Below are 21,275 nucleotides of genomic sequence, written 5' to 3' on the forward strand. Positions count from 1 at the left end.
TTATAACCGAAGAATATTGAAGTTGTATTATTTGTTCACTGTCCGAATTAGCGACTGTGGCTGTTGCTAAGGTGTGTTGCTATGGACCTCCTGTATACTTCAACGCTTGTAATATACAAGGTGATCAGCCGTAGCCGTAGATATACCAACGGCTTTGGCAGGTTGGTTTGTCAATGTGTTATGCGATTATGTTGCTGTGATTCTGCCCCCCCCCCCCCCCCCCCCCCCATTGTGGCGTACTTGTAGGGGCTCACCGTAAGAGGAAAGGCAGATATTTAACCGCCAAACTGGTTATCATTTTGTAGAGAACTTTCCTTCTTGTGTTATGTGCAAGGTAAGGCTACTATACCACGGAGTTTCCGTTGTGGCGTTGGAATTGGAAGAGTGCTTCTATATGAACACTAATAGAAAGTCGGTTTGGAAAAACACACAATTCGGGATTGCATAGGGAAATCTGTCCTTTAGAGATCTGTCTCCCATAAGAAATTATTAACATGGGCTGAAGGAGGAGGTTTCAAAAGAGGGCGCTATTTGAAGAAGCTTGTATACATAATTATATACCTTTTCACAACTACTGAGGTGCGCTTGGAGTTAGGTGCATTGTGGTCTATCTGGTGATCAAATTTGATCAGTTTTTATCCATATTTATCCCACAATGCACCCCATTCAACAGTGTGGGCTTGCGCAATGGTATTTGCGAAAAGGTTTATGGTTTACCATGTGGGGGACACCTCTGGGGGACAGAATCTCGTGCCACGCGTGTTTTTTTTCCCTATGCGGGGGGGGGGGGGGGGATAATTTTAAGCAAAAATTCAAACCATCCGGATGGGACGACCTGACACAAGTTTAACCAAATAATATGAGATTTGGTGGTTCAAAATAATGTTTAACAGCTTTTTAAGATGTTGCCTTGGATCTGACGAGTTGTTCTATAAAAAGCTTGTAACCCTTTTTAATAAAATGCATGGTTGGAAAGCTGTTTTAAAAGTATAATACAATGATCCACACAAGTTTGCCTCGAAATTGCACGATTTTCCTTTTACTGTGCGAACTAACACGGTCGGCGACTCCCATAAATGGCCGACCGTGTTAGTCGACGAGGTAAATCGACGAGTCGATGTGGATAAACGCTTTTCAAAGACCAACTCGACAGATCCAAGGCACCGTGTTCCTTTAAAAATACACGTAAACCTAACTGCTCACCAACATGGTGAGCGTGGCATCAGTCGCTGCGTGTGACGCGCGTGCTAGGGGTTAATATTATGGGTGCGTTCGTTTAGCTTCCCTGGGTCGACCCGACCCCGGTGTGTGGCGTTTTTTTTTCCCGGGACGAACGTTGGTAATTATCTGCACACGTTTGTCCTGGGGAAAAAAAACCGCCACACACCGGGGTCGACCGAGGGAAGCTGAACGAATGCACCCATTGCACGGTGCGCTAGTATTTTTGTGTAAAAATTCATTCTGATAAAGCGCCCTCTTGTGAATCGACTGGCGTTGAATAAATAAATTATAATCTCCTGAAATTGAAAAAATAACCCGTTTGCAATCGAAATAATACATGTAAATTAACGCAAAACCCGAGTAAAACAAAACAACAACATAATAATGGTCACCACATTTGTTGGTTACGTTTTCACAGGTTGGATTTGGATTTAGGGTGGTTTGAAAATAAGACGATGACGTAGACTTATGTTACATCATGGAGGTAAAAATAGCTTACACTCAAGTGCCATGTCTGTCGCAATTAATTATCAGTTCAGTAAACAACACAATTGGAGGAATACAATGAGAAGTTGTTTAGGCATTCGTCCAAAAAAACAAAAGCACTTTCTTTAGTGTACAAAGTTTACAACAACTTTTAAAAACATTCATATTATGGCAGTTGTTCCACCTGGGCCATATCCCGTGTACCACCACCGCACTGCGTTTGCCCGACTTGTGGCATAATTTTCATTCATTTAGGGCTAAGAACATTGTAAACAAGATGTACACAAATAATTAAATATTAGTAAACTATAATACATAAAAAAAAATATTTTGTGAAAAACAATTAAAACTTTTAATTCCTGGCGAAGTTCGGGGAAACCCGTCACGCTAACGTTGTAAACAAGATGTAAACAAATAATTAAATAATTATCAATGTCTTTTTTTTTTACAGCTATACATACATTTTTTTTAAAGATTATAATGTTGGCTTTAAATTCTACTTTTACTCTTGGCGAGCTCGGGGAAACCCGTCACTCTAAACAAAAACCCCAAAGATTTTCTGAAACTATGACGTCACACTCACGCATGCGCATAGTATACAGTGCAATCAGCCATTTTGAATGTGACTAAAAAACGAGAACAGAGGAACGAAAGCGTTGAGCGAGTTACTCTTTTCTCCGCAATAGCAGCGGCTGGTAGAGGCATTAATTGCATCTTTGAAACAGACTTAGATTTCTTAAACGATTCAATAAATATAGGTAAGTTAAATTTATGAGTTTTCTTTTCAATAGATGACAAAAGAACGATGTTTTGGGGGATATTTGGTTGAGTGTTTTGAGCTAGCTCAGGCGGCATGAAAATAAATCAATGAGTGCGTGTGTGGTACGTGCATTCGGTGTGAGTTTCCATCATTATTTGTTCACGGTAATGCAGGATAATTCGCTTTGAATGTCGTTAGAATATTAAAATTTAGCTATATCCAATATCTAGCAGTATTAAGGAATTTACATGATATAGTTAAAAGTTTGGATGGTTTTCTGTCTCGCTAGATAAAAATGATTGAAAATCAAATCGATCTCGAAATTTCTAGGAAATGAGATGGCTTCAAATCACTTTCTTTTCTGCCTGGGAAAGATTTGGGTAATTTTGTCCACAAATTTTTACCAATGAAAAAATTTGATATCTTTCCGCATGGAGCCACCACTTTTTCACTCATTTTTACAAAAAGGATATCTCATTACTTTTTTATTGCGGTAAATGGTAATTAGATACTAGAAATACTATTTAATTCAGTTTCGAATGAAAAAGGAAAAAGCGGTGGGGTCATAATTCATAGGCCTATAGCATGTATAGGCCTATGGAAATTTTTCCCATTTGAGTTAATAAGATACTAAACAAGTGGTTGCAACTGGCAGGATTCAGAAATGTTTCCAACCAGCAACAGTTTCCGCATGGCGCCACCACTTTCGTTTCGTTTTTGTTTTGTAAAATTGTAAAAATGAGTGAAAAAGTGGTGGTGCCATACAGAAAGTTATCGAATTCGGGTCATCTCGTACCCAAGTCAACTCGTACCAAGTCAACTCGTACCCAAGTCAACTCGTACCCAAGTCATCTCGTACCCAAGTCATCTCGTACACAAGTCAACTCGTACCCGAGTCAACTCGTACCCAAGTCAACTCGTACCCAAATACATTTTTACAAAATTTTGGAGTTTCAACTCGTACTGATAAATATTGTAGTTTATTTAATTTTTGTTATGTAAATCATACATTTATTTATTCATTGTTGTAATGCAACTGCACTGATGTCCTGGGTATAAAGGTTCTTTACAATGCGAACACAAATTCGACTACAATTTTCATTATTTTTTACCTGATTTGAGAAGTTGAAATTCCGTTCATATATTTTTAGTGTCCCTTAGTATATTTTAAATTAGTGCACAGCTAACAATTATATCCATGGAAGAAATTATTGCCGAAAATAAGCAGAACAAAGTACAAAGTGACTTGGGTACGAGTTGACCTGTTTCGAAGTTATCCAGTTTTCCACAAGGGTCACGGTCAGATGGTTCAAGGTTTGTGATATCGGTGCAAAAGAGTTGGGCACAATCAGCCAACATTTCTTGCTCTACGTCAATAGGAAACTCATTTTGCACAAATATGGGGCAAAGTTTGAAAGGGAACGTGCAGAAAAGTGATTTGGTTGCATGCACAGTCCGGTATGGCACAGATTGTTCTTTGAATGGGGTTAGTGTCCCTTCAGTTTCCACCTACCCACATACCACATTATATTGTTGTTATAGCTTGCTCTTAAAATATAATCTCGTACATTTTTTCCGTATATTATCTTTTGGTTTCAACTTGAATATTATTTCAACAAGTGACCAAAGTTTGTTTCCATTTCCCCCCCCCCCTTTTTTAATCTCAGCAGGCCACAGTTGCTTGTCACAATGGCCCTTTATACAGCGGATGATTTTGACGTTGAGGCGCTCCTGGAAGCTCCATACAAAAATAATGAGGTAAATTTACTTAAACCAAAGCGGTTAATGTCAGTTGTGTTTTTCAGTAAAGACTTAAAAACTTTTCTGTAAATTTTAAATGATAAGTTTCTCAATCAATTGGTTTAATATGCGATGCAGACATGAGAGTGCCCAGTTCGTGTGATTTTGTTCCAATGTTAGGCACTTAAACTTGCTCACTCATTCCATTGGTTGACCAAGGGACAGTGGGGCACCATGGCAAACGCTGGGGCACCATGGCAGACTCAGGGGCAGGCGGGGAGCTGTGTCTGTCTTCAGTGTTGGGGAGAAGGGGTTTCCGCCTGTCCAGTCCCTAACTGTTGGGACTTCTTCTGGCAACCCTTGCGTCCATCAACCACCCCTGCTCCTTGTTTTGGGTAGGGATTGGTGCCCGTAGACATGCACTTGAAGCATACCTCTCTGAGAGTAGTTATATGAGAGTTTTTTTTGACGTTGGGACATTTCATTCATTTAAGTTAAAGTGTCAATTTCATTCTTTATTTATAGACCTCCATAGGCTTACTCCACAGCAATGGGTCCATGTTGACAGAGGTAGAGTACACGCTTAGCTCCCATTCCCCACGGGAATGAAATTTGAACTGAAACCTCAATGGTATTTCAAATAAAAAGGTGGTCTCTTGAATAATAATTTTAAAAGGTATTTTTTCTTCTCAAATAGAATTCAGACATTTGTGAGTAGATAGTTTTACTGAGCTTGATTTCTACACTTGATTTCAACATAATAACCAACAAAACTTTAGAAGCATGGTTTGATTTCATGGTTCAATTGTGCAAATATTTTAAAAGTAGTTGATTTAGGTAGTCTTTTTTGATGTGGGCAGTCTATTTGATTGATAACATTTAAGACAATGTTTACTCGGGGGGGGGAAAAACTTAATAAAAAGTAAAACACATTGACTACAGGTACTCAACATTATTAGGTTCGTAGTCAAGGGGTAATTTCCACAAAGCACAAAGATGAGATCTCAATAATTACCGTAGTGATTTCAATTGCAACATCATTTTCACCGAAAACAAACGGACTATTCCAAATAATAAAACATAATAGATATGTGTAATGTTTGCTGGGCCCAATTTCATGAAGCCAAGTACAGAAACCTTTTTTTCAAGCAAAAAAAGGTTACCAGCCAAAAAGTCATATCGTGCAATTGCTCTGACTGGAACCCTTGTCTATACTGGGAACTTGCTAAGCAGACGTTTCTGCTAAACAAACTTTCGTGAAATTAGGCCCAGGTTTAAACAGCCAATGGTTAAATGGGGGGGGGGGGGGGGTGGTTAAGAACTCGTAGTGTGGCTGTCATTTTGAAAGGGTGTTCAGAAGGGTTGGTTTGGGAGGGGGGGGGGGGGTCGGGTGAAATCTTATACCACTGCGTCCAGATATGAGGCAATATCACTAAAAGCTCTCCCATCCCCTCTTGCCGTAGGCTATGAGAAAAAGTCATCACCAGCCTTGGAGGAAACTTGGTGTTAAGCGTCATCTTCATGGAGTCTCTACCTTCTAAGATCTTCAATTTATCTGATTAACAATCTCCCCCGTCCCGAGCCCCATGAAACAGATTATTATGTTATAATCACATGCAGAAATTCAGTTCGTCCCAATTTAAAATCAACATATTTTGTTCATTCATGTTTAAGCCCTTTAGAACAATAAAAAATTCATCCGCCCAAACGTTCAGAGTTTAATATCATAATTTAATTTTGGATAACTTTAATGGACAAATTTATAGTATGCCTTGATATTATCATTATCAATATTTTGTTGTTGATCAGTAAACATAAGATAATCAATTCAAACATCAACTGAAAGAAAGTATTTGTTTAGAGTCCCTTGTCCTCAAAGTTTTCATTTTACTGTTTTAGATTGATTACTATCAAGTGATGATTTTCCGGGATTTGTATAACGGTAAGTTGCTAATGGCAAGTCCAGTTAGCAATTACGTGTAACCCCCCCAAAAAGCAAGAAGGAGTTGTTTCACTTGCATGGACAGCAGAAACAAAAGCTCTCAACTCAAAAAGTATACATTGAAATGGCCGTTGCTGCACATAAACGCTCCCCCAAAACACGTCAAAACCACCCCCAGTCTTTGTGCTGAGGAGTTGTGTTACTGGGCCACAAAGTTTGCAAAAATGTTTTTGTTTTTTGGTTATTGATGTGCATTTGTTCTTTTTTTCCTCCCCCTTTTCCTCCTTCACTGTGTTCCCCCCCTTGTCCCCGTCATTCCTAAATGAAACCCTACACACTACCCAAATCTGCTGTCGGCTGGTGTTACCCATAATGCTGTTGTATTTTGGATGATCATAGGAAGAGACGACCAACAACGGCTTGACCGAGAAGAAGGAACCCTCCGTGAAAAAGAAGTAAGTTCCAAACATCTCTCCCTTTATTATCGTCTTCTCCCTGTTAAACTATGACTGTATGGTAATACTGCAATTAAAGTGCTATAACGGATGAACTTGGTGGCATTGATGGTGGCGTTTATAGATAGATATCAAGATATAATTGATAAAAGAATTGATATTTACATTGAAATTTGTGGGCTTTTGTAGAAAATGATGCACTCTGTTTTTGAGCAGGTCTGTTTTATGCAGCGTGTATTAAAGGTAAGTCGTACACTTGAGATCTTTAATCGGTGTATTCTTTTAACTCCAAATGGTATGTGTACGTTGAAAATGACTGCATAAAACGATTAAGTGTTGATTGATGTCTGCTGTTTTGTAGGGAAGCGTTGACGATATTTCATTTCAATACAGTCATAGTTTAACAGGATTTAAAATTGTTCTTTTTGCCTTAATTTGAACCAATTATCTGACCTGGGCTACATGTTTGTTGTCGCAGATTTAAAGTGACTTAGCCCATTGGCGTGTGCTGAGCAGTGCCCACTTACGGCAGATCCAAGGTTGGACGTCTTCATAACGGGTACTGGACATGTTCCGACTGGCCCCCCCACCCTTGCAAACTGATGTCTGAGCCAACATTTGGTTCAAGCCCAACTATCACTAGTGATCAAAATGTGCCATTAGCTGGCGAAGTGTTTGAAGTCAAATCCAGAATGTGTGATATTGTTGAATTTCTGTGTCCCATCCAAAGCGTAAAGTGTACTTGGATTGTAACTCTACTCCCATGTTGTTAGTTGTGTTGAAATTTCAACTCCCACAAAAAAATTCATATGATCACATAATAAAGAAGTTAGAAGTTTAGTGTAATAATAATGAATAATAATAATGAACACTTGTAAAGCACTGTTGTCCCGCAAGGCACGACACTCATGGCGCAATTAACAAAACAGTTGAACAGAATAACAAGTACTGAGTACTTTAATGTCGAAGCTAACTAGTCAGTTTCATGCACTTACAAATTTACTCCTTAAATAAACATTTTTGTCAAAGTACACTCTACAAGTTACATCATCTGAAAAAGATCTACCAAAACAAAATCCCCAAACTGGTGTAATTTTAACCCATTTGTTCATCCTTTCGTTGTTTTCGCTGACTTTTCCCCTTGTAGTTGCCTTTTAGAAATCTTTGATCTATTGTTATTGCATTGAAAATGATATAACCATTAACTTAGTAACCATTGCCACAAATGATCCAACCAGACAAAGAACCAGCCGAAGCCGCAGTCGCAGCCGAAGTCCAAAAAAGGAACGCAGTAAGAAGAGCAGCAGCAGTAGCAGCAGACGCCGCAGTCGCACACCAGAGAGGAGACGCCGTAGTCGCAGCAGGGACAGAGGGTCATCCCGGGTTGACAGCTACAGAGAGAGGGATCGTGACCGAGAACCATACAGGGGACGAGGAATTGGCAGATATGGAAGGTAAGTTGAGCATTCACAGTCATTTTACTCCTTATAGAATTAGTGACAAGGCTTTTGTTTTAATCGTAAGCTTTTATCAACTGGCCCCATGTGATTTTACAAGACAACGACTAAAATAATCAATTGGGTAAATAAGTGTTGGATGGTATCGCTCTATGTTCCATTTCTTTTGATTCGCCCTCCTGCCTAATCAACAAACAGTAGAAATCCATGCACCTGACGCTAGCCTGGGAGCAGGCCTGTATGCTTCGTGTTTGAAAGGGCAGGTGCACCAAGACATTTTCTCATTATAGAGGGCACCACCCTATGAAGAAATTGTAAATATCGGAGCATTTCAAGGGCACCAAGTCAATGGACCCTTTCCATGAAATATGCTAATTACATTCGCGCATGCGTACAGACCCTTTTGGTATGGCAAACGCCAAAGAGTTCCGCACTAAGCAGACACAATCGCGTCTGCGTCACTCACCCATTAGCTGTGTACAAAACAGCGCGATGTTCCCTCATTTTGCCAACCAAAACATTAGTGCGTAAGCTCTATGTGCAATTTGCATATTTCATGGGAAGGGTCTATTACCAGGGGGCATGGAGGCAATCAGGCCTGCTGGAAGGTATTGTAGGTTTTGGCAGACTATGGTACCAGTGCCAGTTTATGAAAACGGAATAAACCCATGCATCCAACGCTAGCCTTGAAATAGTGTATTTTGTGGCATACCAGTGTAAAACTAAACTGGTAGAAATTCATGCACCCAAGGCGTGCCTGGTAGGTATGGTACTTTGTGGCAGTCTGTAGTACCAGTGTCAGACTGTACAAACGATAGAACCCCATGTACCCCAATGCTAGCCTAGAGTGTAAGGTACTTTCTGGCAGTCTATGGTACCTGTGTGTAGGTCTTTGACTATGAGGCCAGGTCTTTAACTAAGGCCATGTCCGATGCAAAGTAGAGTCTTGACATCATTCTGTTTTCCTCGTGAGATTCTAAACTAGTTTGTGTTGATCGTTACAGCACTCGCGATAGGAGGGGTAGGAGCAGGTCACCGCCCCCTGCAGGTCCACGACGAAGGCGTAGCCGCAGCAGAGAGCGACACAGCAGCCCCAATGATCCCTTTCATTGGAGACGAAGCCGATCCAAGAGCAGAGAACACCATGGCAAGAGGCGGAGCTCAAGCCCAAGGTAAATTCAAACTCTTAAGAGAGAACGGAAATCTTAAATATTTCTGAGGTCTATTTTTTTCTAGAGCAGTTCATTAGCAAGACGACTATGGGTATACTCTCCTGCCCAACTGAAACTAACTCTACTAAGTCCACACGCTGCTATTAGTGCACTCTCATGTCCAGAGGAAATTGTGGAGACTAAGTCTATTGTACACAAGACTTGAAGTTTCCAAATAAATATAGCTGGACAAATGGAAGATGCCCATGCACCCAACATAGGGTTAACCTGCAACTTGTTATCCCTTTAAAGGAGTTTGTTGCAGTAATCCACAAATGCAGAAGGTGTGGTATTTTGTGGCAGTCTGTTTACTGTGTTCTTTGAGGATTCGGCTGGGAAATAAGTGGGTTTTTGGACACCCCGTCAGCAAGACATAGCAGTGGGTTCAAACATGGGTTAATTTCAATTAACTAATGTTTGATGACAAACTGATTCAAAGTTGTAATGCAGTCAAAAGTGAATCAACAAGTATGATAGATTTTAAATAAGACTTGAAATCTTGTGTCTATGAATAATTTTGCCAATTCAAACAATGTTTGATAGTAATGTTTTTTTCTAATGTACTAATTGGTAATGTGACAATTTGTTTACATCCCCCATTCTAGTAAGGACGCTGAGCTTCCTGCAGAGACTAGGGATGCCAGAACAGTGTTTGTCATGCAGCTATCACAACGAGTCAGGGCGAAAGACTTGGAAGAATTCTTCTCGTCGGTTGGCAAGGTAAACACACGAAGGCCAGAGCAATCCAGAGCAGCTGTGTCACTGTAGCTTAATTGACCCTTCCTATGAAAGATGTAAACTGTACACCGCGCATGCCCGTTAAACATATAGTTGGCGAATTTGAGGGAACATCAGGCCTTTTTGTATCAGGCTGATGGTGACACGACACGGGTTTATGCAGCTGCCTACTGCACAAGTAATTAACGTGCCAACCAATGGTGTCTGTATGCATGCATGAATGTTTTGGGCATGTTTCAGGGACTGGGCGAATTGCATTGCAAGTAACTACTGTTGTGGGTATCAACCCACACAAACAATAAGAAGAAAAATGGGGTCTAAATATTCACGGCTCTGCTCACCGCAGAATTTGCTTTACGTAAGCATCGATTTCCTCTTTACAGCAAGCTTTGCAATTGGGCCCATTCCCTTTACTCAGTGTATTAAAATAGAATTTGACTTGGGTTGTCGGAAGGTAATCTGATTTTGTATGCAAAATTTCTCGGAGATATTAACGACTGTTTGAACTGAAATATTTGTTTTTTATTTGGGACAGGTACGTGATGTTAAGATCATCTCAGACCGTAACTCAAGGCGCTCTAAGGGCATCGGCTACGTGGAGTTTATTTCAGATGAGTCCGTACCTCTGGTGAGTAGAAAAGTCGACTGAAATTCTCGTAAGCAAAAGTGGTTTCTTTGCAAAGCAAGCATGGCTAGTTGGTTTCACCAATAGAGTTTCTTCCTGTGCTTATTAGCTGCTCTGGCAAAGTAGTCGGAACAGCCATGTCAGGGCCTCAGGCTGACGCTTTGCAGGATAGAAACACCAGAGCGAGAGTCTGGTGCTTTGTCCGCTAGGCAGCGCCAGGCCCTATTTTTGATTTCACCAATCCAAGTAAGCATTGGTGTTTTAAAGGGTCTTCAACTCAATTGTGTTTTTCTTGACAAATATTGCACTGGATAATTCGTTCTTGTATTTTTCATTGTCTGCGAGCTTACTGGTTGAAGCTAATAATTTCTTCATAATTACCAATTGTGTACTATGTTTCAAAGGGAATTTATTTTTTATTTTTATGATTTGAAAAGTTTTGTTTTCAGTTGGCTAAGACTTTCCTCTGTTGCTTTTTTTCTAGGCCATGGGTCTGAACAACCAGAAGTTGATGGGTGTACCGATCATCGTTCAGCCCTCCCAGGCAGAGAAGAACCGTCTCGCCCAGAGCAACCAGACACTGCAGAAGGGCGGAGCTGGTCCCATGAGGCTCTACGTGGGCTCACTTCACTACAACATCACAGAGGAGATGCTCAGGGGTATCTTTGAACCATTTGGAAAGGTGAGACATAGTTTTATTCATCGTTAACGATGAACAACATAGTTTGCATTAACCAACAATCCATAGCTCCAAAACCAGCAAGGTAACCTTGACTGCACAACCATCTGCTTAAATCCTGGTCCCATAACGAGAAGGATAATGGTAACGACGAAAAGAGAAGGCATTCTATAGACCATGTGACCCTTGTTTACAATAAGTGTGACCTTGTACATTCTTTAAATATTCTGGCAGGCACAATACTACACAGGTTCTATGGGAAAGTTGACATTTTGTGTCGTAAATTTCCTCATAAAACTAAGAGTTATGAAAGTAAAAGGTGGTCAAGCTTTGAGATGTGCCCCCTTGCATCATATCAAAAGTTGATAAGATTTAGACATTGCAATCTCCATAAAATATTAGATTGGATGATTTCTTCAATTAGGCTGTCTATAAAGCATGCCTGCAGGAAGTCCAGGCTATGTGGCTCTTTTGTAAACATGTGATGTCACAGGTCACATCGTCTATTGGTTGACTTGCTCCGCACAGAATACACCCATGCTTATTCAACCAATCGAGGGCGTGTTTTGATAACTTTTTTGTTCTCGTTATCGAGGCCAGGCCTTTACAGAACGAACCACTAGGACAGTTACTTGCCTATAATCATTTTTACCCAGAACAGTTGGGACACGGAACTAAACTCAAATAGTGTACCGTAGATGCCCCAAACCACATTGTCTTTTAGGAATTTAGTGTAAGTTCTTTGTTCATCATTCCTCTAAGAATATTTAGGTGTACCAACTAGATTTAAATATCATGAGACAGTACCTGAGACAATTATTCTTCCTAAGAGATTAGTCATAGCTTGTGTTTTTTGTTTCCGTCATATAGATCGACAACATACAGTTGATGATGGACAGTGAAACTCATCGTTCCAAAGGATATGGCTTCATTACGGTAAGCTTTTATAGAGATGAACAATTTCTGATCTTAACACAGTCTATTTTAGTGATGTCTGTGCAAACTGTGCAAATAATACAGAACGTATGGTCCCTAAACAGTTAAATTCAGGCAGAATGGAGAAACTTTAATTTGATATCTGTTTCATTTTGATTTGTAGTTTATATTAGTGTGTGTTTTAATTAGCATACAGCATCTTGTCACCGCATCTGTAACTTTGCAACTCTGCAAGTAATGTTAACCATGACTTGGCGTTTGTTAGTTTCTTAAGCCCAGTATTTGATGGTCGTTATTTCTTTGATCACAGTTCCACGATGCCGATGATGCCAAGAGAGCCCTGGACCAGCTGAATGGCTTTGAGCTTGCTGGCCGCCCAATGAAAGTAAACCATGTAACAGAGAGATCTGAAAATGCCCAGGCGGCGTCCATGCTAGACAACGACGAGCTGGAGAGGACGGGTATCGAGCTGACCACCACAGGTCGGCTGCAACTCATGGCTCGGCTGGCTGAAGGTGGGTAGAAACGTTTCGGTCTAATAATGGCCCAAATATGCATATCAATTATGACGTTCTTCATACACTGATTTCCTATCTTTTTCCCCTTCAGAGGTGTTATTATTTTTGTTTAGTGATGTGAAAAGTATACAAAGCCTTAACTATGAATATGTAGGTCATTCTTGACCCACTTTCTTACAGTTTGGCTGAAGCATGCTCTATTGAGACAAGGTCTATAGAATGTTTTCTACTTTGTATTTTCCCAGGTTCTAGATGCCCTTCTGTACAATTGGAGTGTGGTTTTCTCTTAGTGTTTTTTTTTTTAAATGAAATTGATGTTTGTTTAAATATTTGTTTTAAAGACAGTGGACACTATTGGTAGTTGTCAAAGACAAGTCTTTTCACCTGGTGTATCTCATTATATACATAAAATAACAAACCTGTGAAAATTTGAGCTCAATCGGTCGTTGAAGTTGCGAGATAATGAAAAAAAATCACCATCACACATGGAGTTGTGTGCTTTCAGATGCTTGATTTCGAGACCTCAAGGTCCAAATCTGAGGTCTTGAAATCAAATTCATGGAAAATTACGCCTTTCTCGAAAACTACTCCACTTCAGAGGGAGCCGTTTTTCACAATGTTTTATACTATCAATTTCTCCCCATTTCTTGTCACCAAGAAAGGTTTCGTGCTAATAATTATTTTGAGTAATTACCAATAGTGTCCACTGCAAATCAGAGTATCGGACCGATGTGCAGGCTTATGCATAAGGAGAACCCTGTCAATATACTTGTTGTATTTTAAGTTTGGTAAATATTATGTATCGCTTATATGATTTTGTATTAATTAATTATTTGATTGCTCTTTCACTTACTTCTTAATTGTCTTTTTTGTGATATTTGTTTGTGTGGTTAATGATAATTAGTATTAAATATAATATCGAATTCTTATAATAGCGTACATATCTACCTACAAGGTACTCAAGGCGCTTTTTATATACATTTTTACAGAAAGATAGCTTCGTCTTCGATTTCACAATAAGTGCTTTTTGCAACTCTGTTTCAGGGACTGGTTTCCAGCTTCCCAATGCCGTAGTAGAAGCTCTCAATCCCCTGGGGCAGGTCCCCATCGGGCCAGCTGGAGGCGCTGCTGCCCCTGGGGCTGGTGGACAAGGCGGGCTGGCCACTGTCAGCCAGGCTACACTGCATGTAAGTTTCCCACAATCAAACTATCAAGAGCAGATATTTTGTGATGTGATTCAATAGCCTGAAATGTCTATTAAAGCCTACACCATGTGTACTTCAGGAGAGCCCTTGATAAAATGATCCTACATTTTCTCACCACCAAATATTATGCCTGATACAACTATAGCAAAATTCCACCCCCAAAACAGCAACAAGATTGTACTTTTTATATGTGGTGGTGAGTAGACCTTAACTTTTGTTCTAGTTATTGTCAACAAGTTTGCACATCACATCACATCAGTACCCCTTAACTTTTGTTCTAGTCAATGTCAACAAGTAGTTGCTATAGAAGAGTTTGCGGTAACACCATGTATTAACAATCTCTAAATGAGTTGGGGTGATTCTGAAAAGAACCGTTGGGTTAACTCGACGTTTCGATCAGTATGCTCTGATCGTCTTCTGGAGAATGCTGGACTCTGATGCTGCATGCTGCTTAAGTACTAGGCGGTGGATCAGCGGTGATGCACGAAGGCGGGAAATGTAGGCGGGAAGTGAACTCGATGATGCGTGGTGAAACCTGTTGTGGAGCCTTGGGGGTTGTGTGGGGGGTGTGAATCACCCCAACTCATTTAGAGATTGTTAATACATGGTGTTACCGCAAACTCTTCTATATCTTATCTCCACCATGCAAAGTTTCAAATCCTACTTAAGTAGTTGCTAGTTCCCAAGGTTAACTTTTATTCTGAACTGAAGGATTTAAATTAACTTGCAGTACCGAGGGAGCTGGTGTCATTTAAACGGACCGCAATTTTTATCCCACAGGCACAGCTAGCAGCAGCTCAGCAGCAAGCCGCTGCTCTGGCTCATCAAGTCACACCAGCATTACAACAACCTACTATGGCTGCAGCACCCGCTGAGCAGCAAACCAACCCACCTTGCTTCATGCTGTCCAATATGTTTGATCCAACAACGTAAGTCCACCTACTTCATCTCGATTCTTCATGTTCCTTTGGGAATGGGTTCTCCTCTCCCATTATGTGGCATAGTTCTCATTTAGTTGGTCCAGGGGTGGGTTATGACTAGTCTTATCTCGAGTTAAGATGAAATACTCGTCTTAAAGCCATTGGACCTTTTCGTCTTAAAGCCATTGGACCTTTTCGGTAAACAGTGTTGTTCAAGGCCCACACTTTGTGTACCACAACTTCTATATCAAATAACAAACCTGTGAAAATTTAGGCTCAATCGGTCATCGGAGTCGGGAGAAAATAACGGGAAAACCCACCCTTGGTTTCCGCGCGTTTTGCCGTGTCATAACTAGTGTTTAAAATAAATCCGTAACTCTCGTTAACGAGAATTTTGCTGTTTTCTCAAAAAGTAAAGTATTTCATGGAATAATATTTCAAGGGAAGTCTTTCACCACTACCTTCTGTAAACCCTGTAAGTTATTTGTAAATCTGTGAACTTTTTTTTTTTTTTCTGAACCGAAAGGGTCCAATGGCTTTAACTCAGGACTAGCCTTATGTTTTTAATATCTACTAGGACTAGTCCTAAGCTGCGTGTCCTAACTCTTTGTGAAATCGACCCCAGCTCCAATGTCATCAGCCATTTACTTAAGCCCTGCTAGTATATATATCTTTCTCTTTCTTTTGTTATGTTTATTTTTTTTTACCTGTTTGTCTTGCCTCCTAGTTTGTCTAGGCTGTCTTCTACAAACATTGGCCTAATCTACCAGTCTGAGGCATATTGCTCTTTGTTTTGTTTGATATACATAGACTAAAGCCTGATTCATACTTCCTGTGAAGGTGAATTTGACGTCACAACTCTGTTGACGCTGCAATATTCGCAAGAGAGTTGAGCGCAACTCAACTGCTGCAAATTATTTGTTGCGATGTTGTGACCCCAACAATTGCATCCCAACTGTATTTTTTACATCTATGAACTCTTTTTCCCACCTCTTCATTGCTTATTATTTTGCGTATCTATGTAAAATTTTGTATTCTTGTTGTACAATTAGATAGGTAGTATGAAACAAATGTTGGTTTGAATTTAGTCAAATTGTTTTCAACTGTATGGTCTATCCTTGTATTTTATATTTTCAATTAGCTTGGCCTTGTGTTGTATGAAATTATAATAACTATTATTGATTATTATTATAATTTCAATTGACATTCGTACAATGTTGTTTCATCAATATGTAAATGTTTATCTTGGCATTGTATATTTAACAGCTGGTTCCACTGTCGCTGTTTTACAGGTTTTACTTGTCCTTTTTACAGCACCATGTGTATTTGCTCTTTAGTTTTGTTCTCCAGTCAGCTGAAATATAACAAATTTTTAGTCAAGTCTCAATTAGGATTATCCTTTCTGATGACCCTTTGCAGGGTTTGCCCTTATTGTTTTTACAAGGCAACAGGAATATTTAGCTTAGTATGTCACTGGTTCCACAGTGTTTTCACTTGTCCACTACTTTCATTTTAAGATAGGGAAGCTTTTCAACACTGAACTAGCCAGTCGGACCACTTGTAGAGAATTTTGACTGGTCCTCGGGTGTTTTAACTGGCATTAGGCCAGCGGACCACAATAAGGGCAGGTGTTTTAATTTGCCCATGTTTTTAACTTTTATTTCTATTGTTAAGCACATTCAGGAATCGGTGATTCGTAATGCGCTTTATTATTATTATGAAGAGAGAATGATGCTTTGTACATTGTGTATGTTTTAAAAAGACTCATGTACATTTTGTTTGATTTTTTTTCCAGCGAAACCGTATCTACCTGGGAAACTGAGATCCGAGACGATGTGATCGAAGAGTGTAACAAACACGGTGGGGTCCTACACATCCATGTTGATCGCACATCTCCACAGGGTAACTGCTACGTGAAATGTCCCAATCCTCAAGTTGCCATAGCAGCGGTCAACAGTCTCCACGGCCGATGGTTTGCAGGTGAGAATATTTTTGAGATAATGCGACCTGACTTGCACTTATTCCCTCCATTTACAAATTCATCTTCATAGACTTTGTGCAGCCCAGATTTAGAAGAAAAACCAATTACTGTTGTTTACAATCCATGCACCATTTATTTTAGTGATAATTTTAGCGTAAGAAAACATCAATTGTTAACACAGCTTTTTTGCGAATGTCACCCCCCCCCCCAAAAAAAATAATAATAATATATATACATATATATATATATGGTTTATTATTTGATATATATATATATGATAAATTATGATAATTATTTAATATTTGGCTGTTGTAAAAGCTGTTTGTTTAAAATTAAATTGTTTCAATTTTTTTCTCCCCTTAGGCAAAATGATCACAGCAGCATTTGTCCCCCTAGCCAATTACCACGCCATCTTTCCAGATTCCAGCCTCACCACGACACTACTGCAACCCTCGTTGAAAGGTTTATAGAAATCTATCACAGCGTGTTCCGGGTCCTTCATTGCATGGGATCCAGATGTGACAGAATTTTCCAACAATTGTGTACAAATATAAGAAGAACTTTTTATTAGCCGTGGGCTTAGTTTTGTCCTGTGTGGTCTCTGTGTGGATTACATTTTTTGAAAATTTTCAAGACTATTTTTCAACCAAATCTACAGAAAAGTGTTGTCTCTTTCTTTCTGGCTGGGATTTCATTGAGAGTTATTTGTGAGTGTTTTTAAAATAGTGCAGGCCTGATGCTTGTTTTTGAAAGGGCAAGGGTGAGGCGCATTTGTTTTCTTTGGTAAAGTGCACCTCTACAAGTAAATTGTAAATTTCTATTGGGTTATTTAAGGGGCACCAAGGCACTGACTAGGGGCAACGGAGGCCATAACTTCTCTTGCCTCGATGAAGTATCGGGTCTGATAATGCATTATTGTTAATGAATATTCGATACAGGTATGATATTTTTATGTTTGGTTTGTTATGTGTACTGAATGAACTTTCGTTTCTCTCCATCTTGTTTTTCAGTCAAAGACAATGAGTATACGTGTAAAATAAATTGAAAAGTAAGTATTTTAATAGTCACAACATGATTTCATGTTTTCATGTGTTTTCTTTTTGGACGGCATGATGAACGTTCATTCACAAAACGATGAGTGTTATTTTCTATTGTGTATGCAAGTTTTCACAAAATCAGCTTGATTGTTTAATTGCCAAACATTTTTAAAAGCATTTCCATTTCTAGGTATTTGACTGAAAATTCTGCCCTCAATATAATAATTTGTTATGAAAAGTTTTGCTTTAATTCTTCTTTTTGTAAATTTAATCCTGCCCCGATTGGAGTGTAAATATTAAAGGAGAGAGTGAAAGTGTACAAAGTTAAACGAAGGGTAAAAAAAGGTTTCATTAATTAAAAAGCAAATCAAAAAGGCAAGCCATTCTTTAGATATATTTTTGAACTGTGTTAGACGTTTTGGTCAGATTAGTACTTGGGTGGTTTGTTTCCAGGCATGGGGTTTCATTCATGTGATGTGTTTGGGGGAAAGGAAACTTTATGGAGAAAGGGACAATCCAGTCGGAAGATAAATATTAGTTGACCCTCGTACTGTTGGTCCATTTAACATCATCCACTATAAGTGCATTCGATTAACTACCCTGGGTAGACCTCGCGTTGTTCACTCGGGTGAGCCCCTGAGCTAATTGAACGATCACTCACCCACTCATGGTGACGTCGTGAACCTCGGGGCCAGCTCAAGTGACCCAATCCACAAGCAGGGCACTTGGAATGACATCAAAGCTGTTTGAACGTAGATCTTGGAAGACCCAGGGAAGCTAATCAAATGCATGTTTCTGAATAATGAACAGTGTAATTTATGCCAGCCTGCATGTTGTGAATGCATCTATACAGTACACACATGCTTGCAGATGTTGAGCCCTGCTCTACGGGTTAAACTAGTAATATATATGGCAAATTATTTGTGATTCATATGATTTGTTGACGGTGATGTACAGGTGTTGTACATCAAAAGTTACGTGTGGCACAAGTTATATTCTTTGTAAAACTGTTTAGGAATGAACCCAAAGGTTCTTGACTGGTAACCTCAAACATCCGATTGTGGCACTGCAGGCACGTATTGACTTTTAGGGTTTATAGTGGAATAATTTTGTGTCGTCACTTGAATTGAGCTTTGAGTTTAGTAGCGTTAACATTAATGGTTTTATGCAGGTTGACTTGGCAATGTAAAAAGTGAGTTGTATTTTATAAAACAATTGTAGCATTGAACTTTATCTCAGGTCACAACACAATCAACAGCTGTTTCATGTACACATAGATAGTGTCAACTGCTATTTCATGAGCCTGTGAATGTATACTTGTGGGGCATTGGATTAGTTAATATCTTGCTGAACTCTGGGAAAATAAACTTGTACATTGAAAACAACGCTGTGTGATGAGAATGTTTCAATTCATTTGAAGTTGGTGAAAAATTTATGTACAGCTACTTTTCTAGGTCATGTTGAAGTGCTCATTGTTCTGTTTTTCTTTAAAGCCATTGGACCCTTTTGGTAAACAGTGTTGTCCAAGGCCCACACTTTGTGTACCACAACTTCTATATCAAATAAGAAACCTGTGAAAAGTTGGGCTCAATCGGTCATCGGAGTCGGGAGAAAATAACGGAAAAACCCACCCTTGTTTCCGCATGTTTCGCCGTGTCATGACGTGTTTAAAATAAATCCGTAATTCTTGTTAACAAGAATTTATATTGTTTTGCTGTTTTCTCAAAAAGTAAAGCATTTCAAGGAATAATATTTCAAGAGAAGTCTTTCACCATTTCCTTCTGTAAGCCCTGTAAGTTATTTGTAAATCTGTGACTTTTTATTTTTTTTCTGAACCGAAAGGGTCCAATGCCTTTAACAGGATAAGCAGAGCTAGCTGTGTTTTGAATGATGAGGCCAGTTTATGTTTTGATACCCATTAAATTTTGTGGATCAAGTTGTTGGACATGACATGAATCCCCACTCACAGTGGAATGAAAATGTATGTAATATGACCACCTGTAGAAGTTTCAGCTTCATTGCTCTTAACGCTTTTGAGAAAAAAAGGTGAAAATCACTGATGTTATCATGAGAGTCTCGTAAATACCCGTATAGTGGTTAGTACATTGTACATGCTTCCAGTGCTGAAAACTATTTGTGTGACATTTTTTACTCATTTCTCAAGAACTGCAGCACCTCAGCAATATTTTAAGTGAAGATTTTTTACCATCATTATCTTCAAACCCTGTAAAGGCTGAGTCATGCTGCAGCATTAACGAAAACGCTAACGGTGCGCTAACGGTGTATTCTATTGGTTGAATTGCTCGACACAAAATACACACAGGCTCATTCAACCAATTGAATGGGTTTTCTTTGCGTTGCAATTGGTATCGTTTTTGTTATTGCGTAAATCTATGTCCACTGTTTGTATCTTGTATCCTACCAAAAGTACACAAACCCTTTTAAGGGGTTTAACAATGTCTGATGCATTCAGCAGCCACTGCCAGACCCAGACATACAAGGGCAATACCAAAGCCTACGAGCAGCCTTCTACTTTGTATTAAACCATAAAGTAAGGAGAAATCTGGGCCCAATTTCATAGAGCTGCTTAAGCACAAAATTGTGCTTAAACAAAAAAATCCTTGCTTAGTAAAATCAGATTTCTGGCCAAGACTCCACTCAATTGTTATGCTAAGTGAACAACGGCTAAATACCAGTCACAAGCAATATATATGGCATGAAATTTTGGCCAGTAATATGTGTAAAATAAGCGAGCTATTTTCGTGCTTAAGCAAATTTTTTGCTTAAGCAGCTCTATGAAATTGGCCCCTGTCCTTTATCTATAGTGTGTACAGCACAGAGGAAGAGTTCTCATAGGGATATTCAAACCCCTTCTCGCGCAATAAGTGTTCATGAGTGATACTGTAACTGAAAAGATTGATTTGCCTTCACGACGACTTTTGTCGCAAGTTGCTTCCTTTTTGTTTTGCTTCGATACTATATATACATGTACACACAGCGGACATTACCAAACCCCAGCATTGATTACTTCCTGTACAGTCATCCATGTATTGTACATGTTTGTCATTGTACAGTCAGATGGTTTGACAAATCGATACAAAAAAACAGATGAAACAACTATTTATACAATAATTGACCCCCAAAACATGGTCCTGAGGTTACACAACTGCTATCTTTTGTTTAGAGGTTAGAATTTATATTCTAGGGAAGATGAGTATACTGAGGACACTTTTGGTTAACAGTATTGTCCAAGGCCCACACTTCGTGTATCACAACTTATATATAAAATAACAAACCTGTGAAAATTTAGACTCAATCGGTCATCGGAGTCGGGGAAAAAATAACAGGGAAACCCACTCTTGTG

The 21,275-nt window shown here is 39.3% G+C and overlaps 1 protein-coding gene across 4 annotated transcripts; it reads left to right on the forward strand.

The window, feature by feature from the left end:
• The first annotated feature begins 2,323 nt into the window (after positions 1-2,323).
• Positions 2,324-19,296, forward strand: LOC139934528 (RNA-binding protein 39-like). Of its 4 annotated transcripts, none has more exons than XM_071928781.1 (15): positions 2,324-2,465; positions 4,135-4,225; positions 4,733-4,777; positions 6,549-6,604; positions 7,843-8,058; positions 9,066-9,233; positions 9,878-9,992; positions 10,546-10,638; positions 11,120-11,317; positions 12,185-12,250; positions 12,561-12,765; positions 13,813-13,955; positions 14,754-14,902; positions 16,689-16,873; positions 17,238-19,296. In XM_071928781.1, the coding sequence occupies exons 2-15, from the start codon at positions 4,157-4,159 to the stop codon at positions 17,342-17,344; spliced, it is 1,815 nt and encodes a 604-aa protein (XP_071784882.1). In that variant the 5' UTR covers positions 2,324-2,465; positions 4,135-4,156; the 3' UTR covers positions 17,345-19,296. The 4 variants fall into 4 exon arrangements, with proteins under 4 accessions (XP_071784882.1, XP_071784883.1, XP_071784884.1 ...); XM_071928782.1 differs by having other exon boundaries at positions 4,138-4,225; XM_071928783.1 differs by lacking the exon at positions 4,733-4,777.
• The last annotated feature ends 1,979 nt before the right edge of the window (positions 19,297-21,275 follow it).

The sequence above is a fragment of the Asterias amurensis genome, chromosome 3, assembly GCF_032118995.1.
Source record: "Asterias amurensis chromosome 3, ASM3211899v1".
In the NCBI taxonomy this organism is placed as follows: Eukaryota; Metazoa; Echinodermata; class Asteroidea; order Forcipulatida; family Asteriidae; genus Asterias; species Asterias amurensis.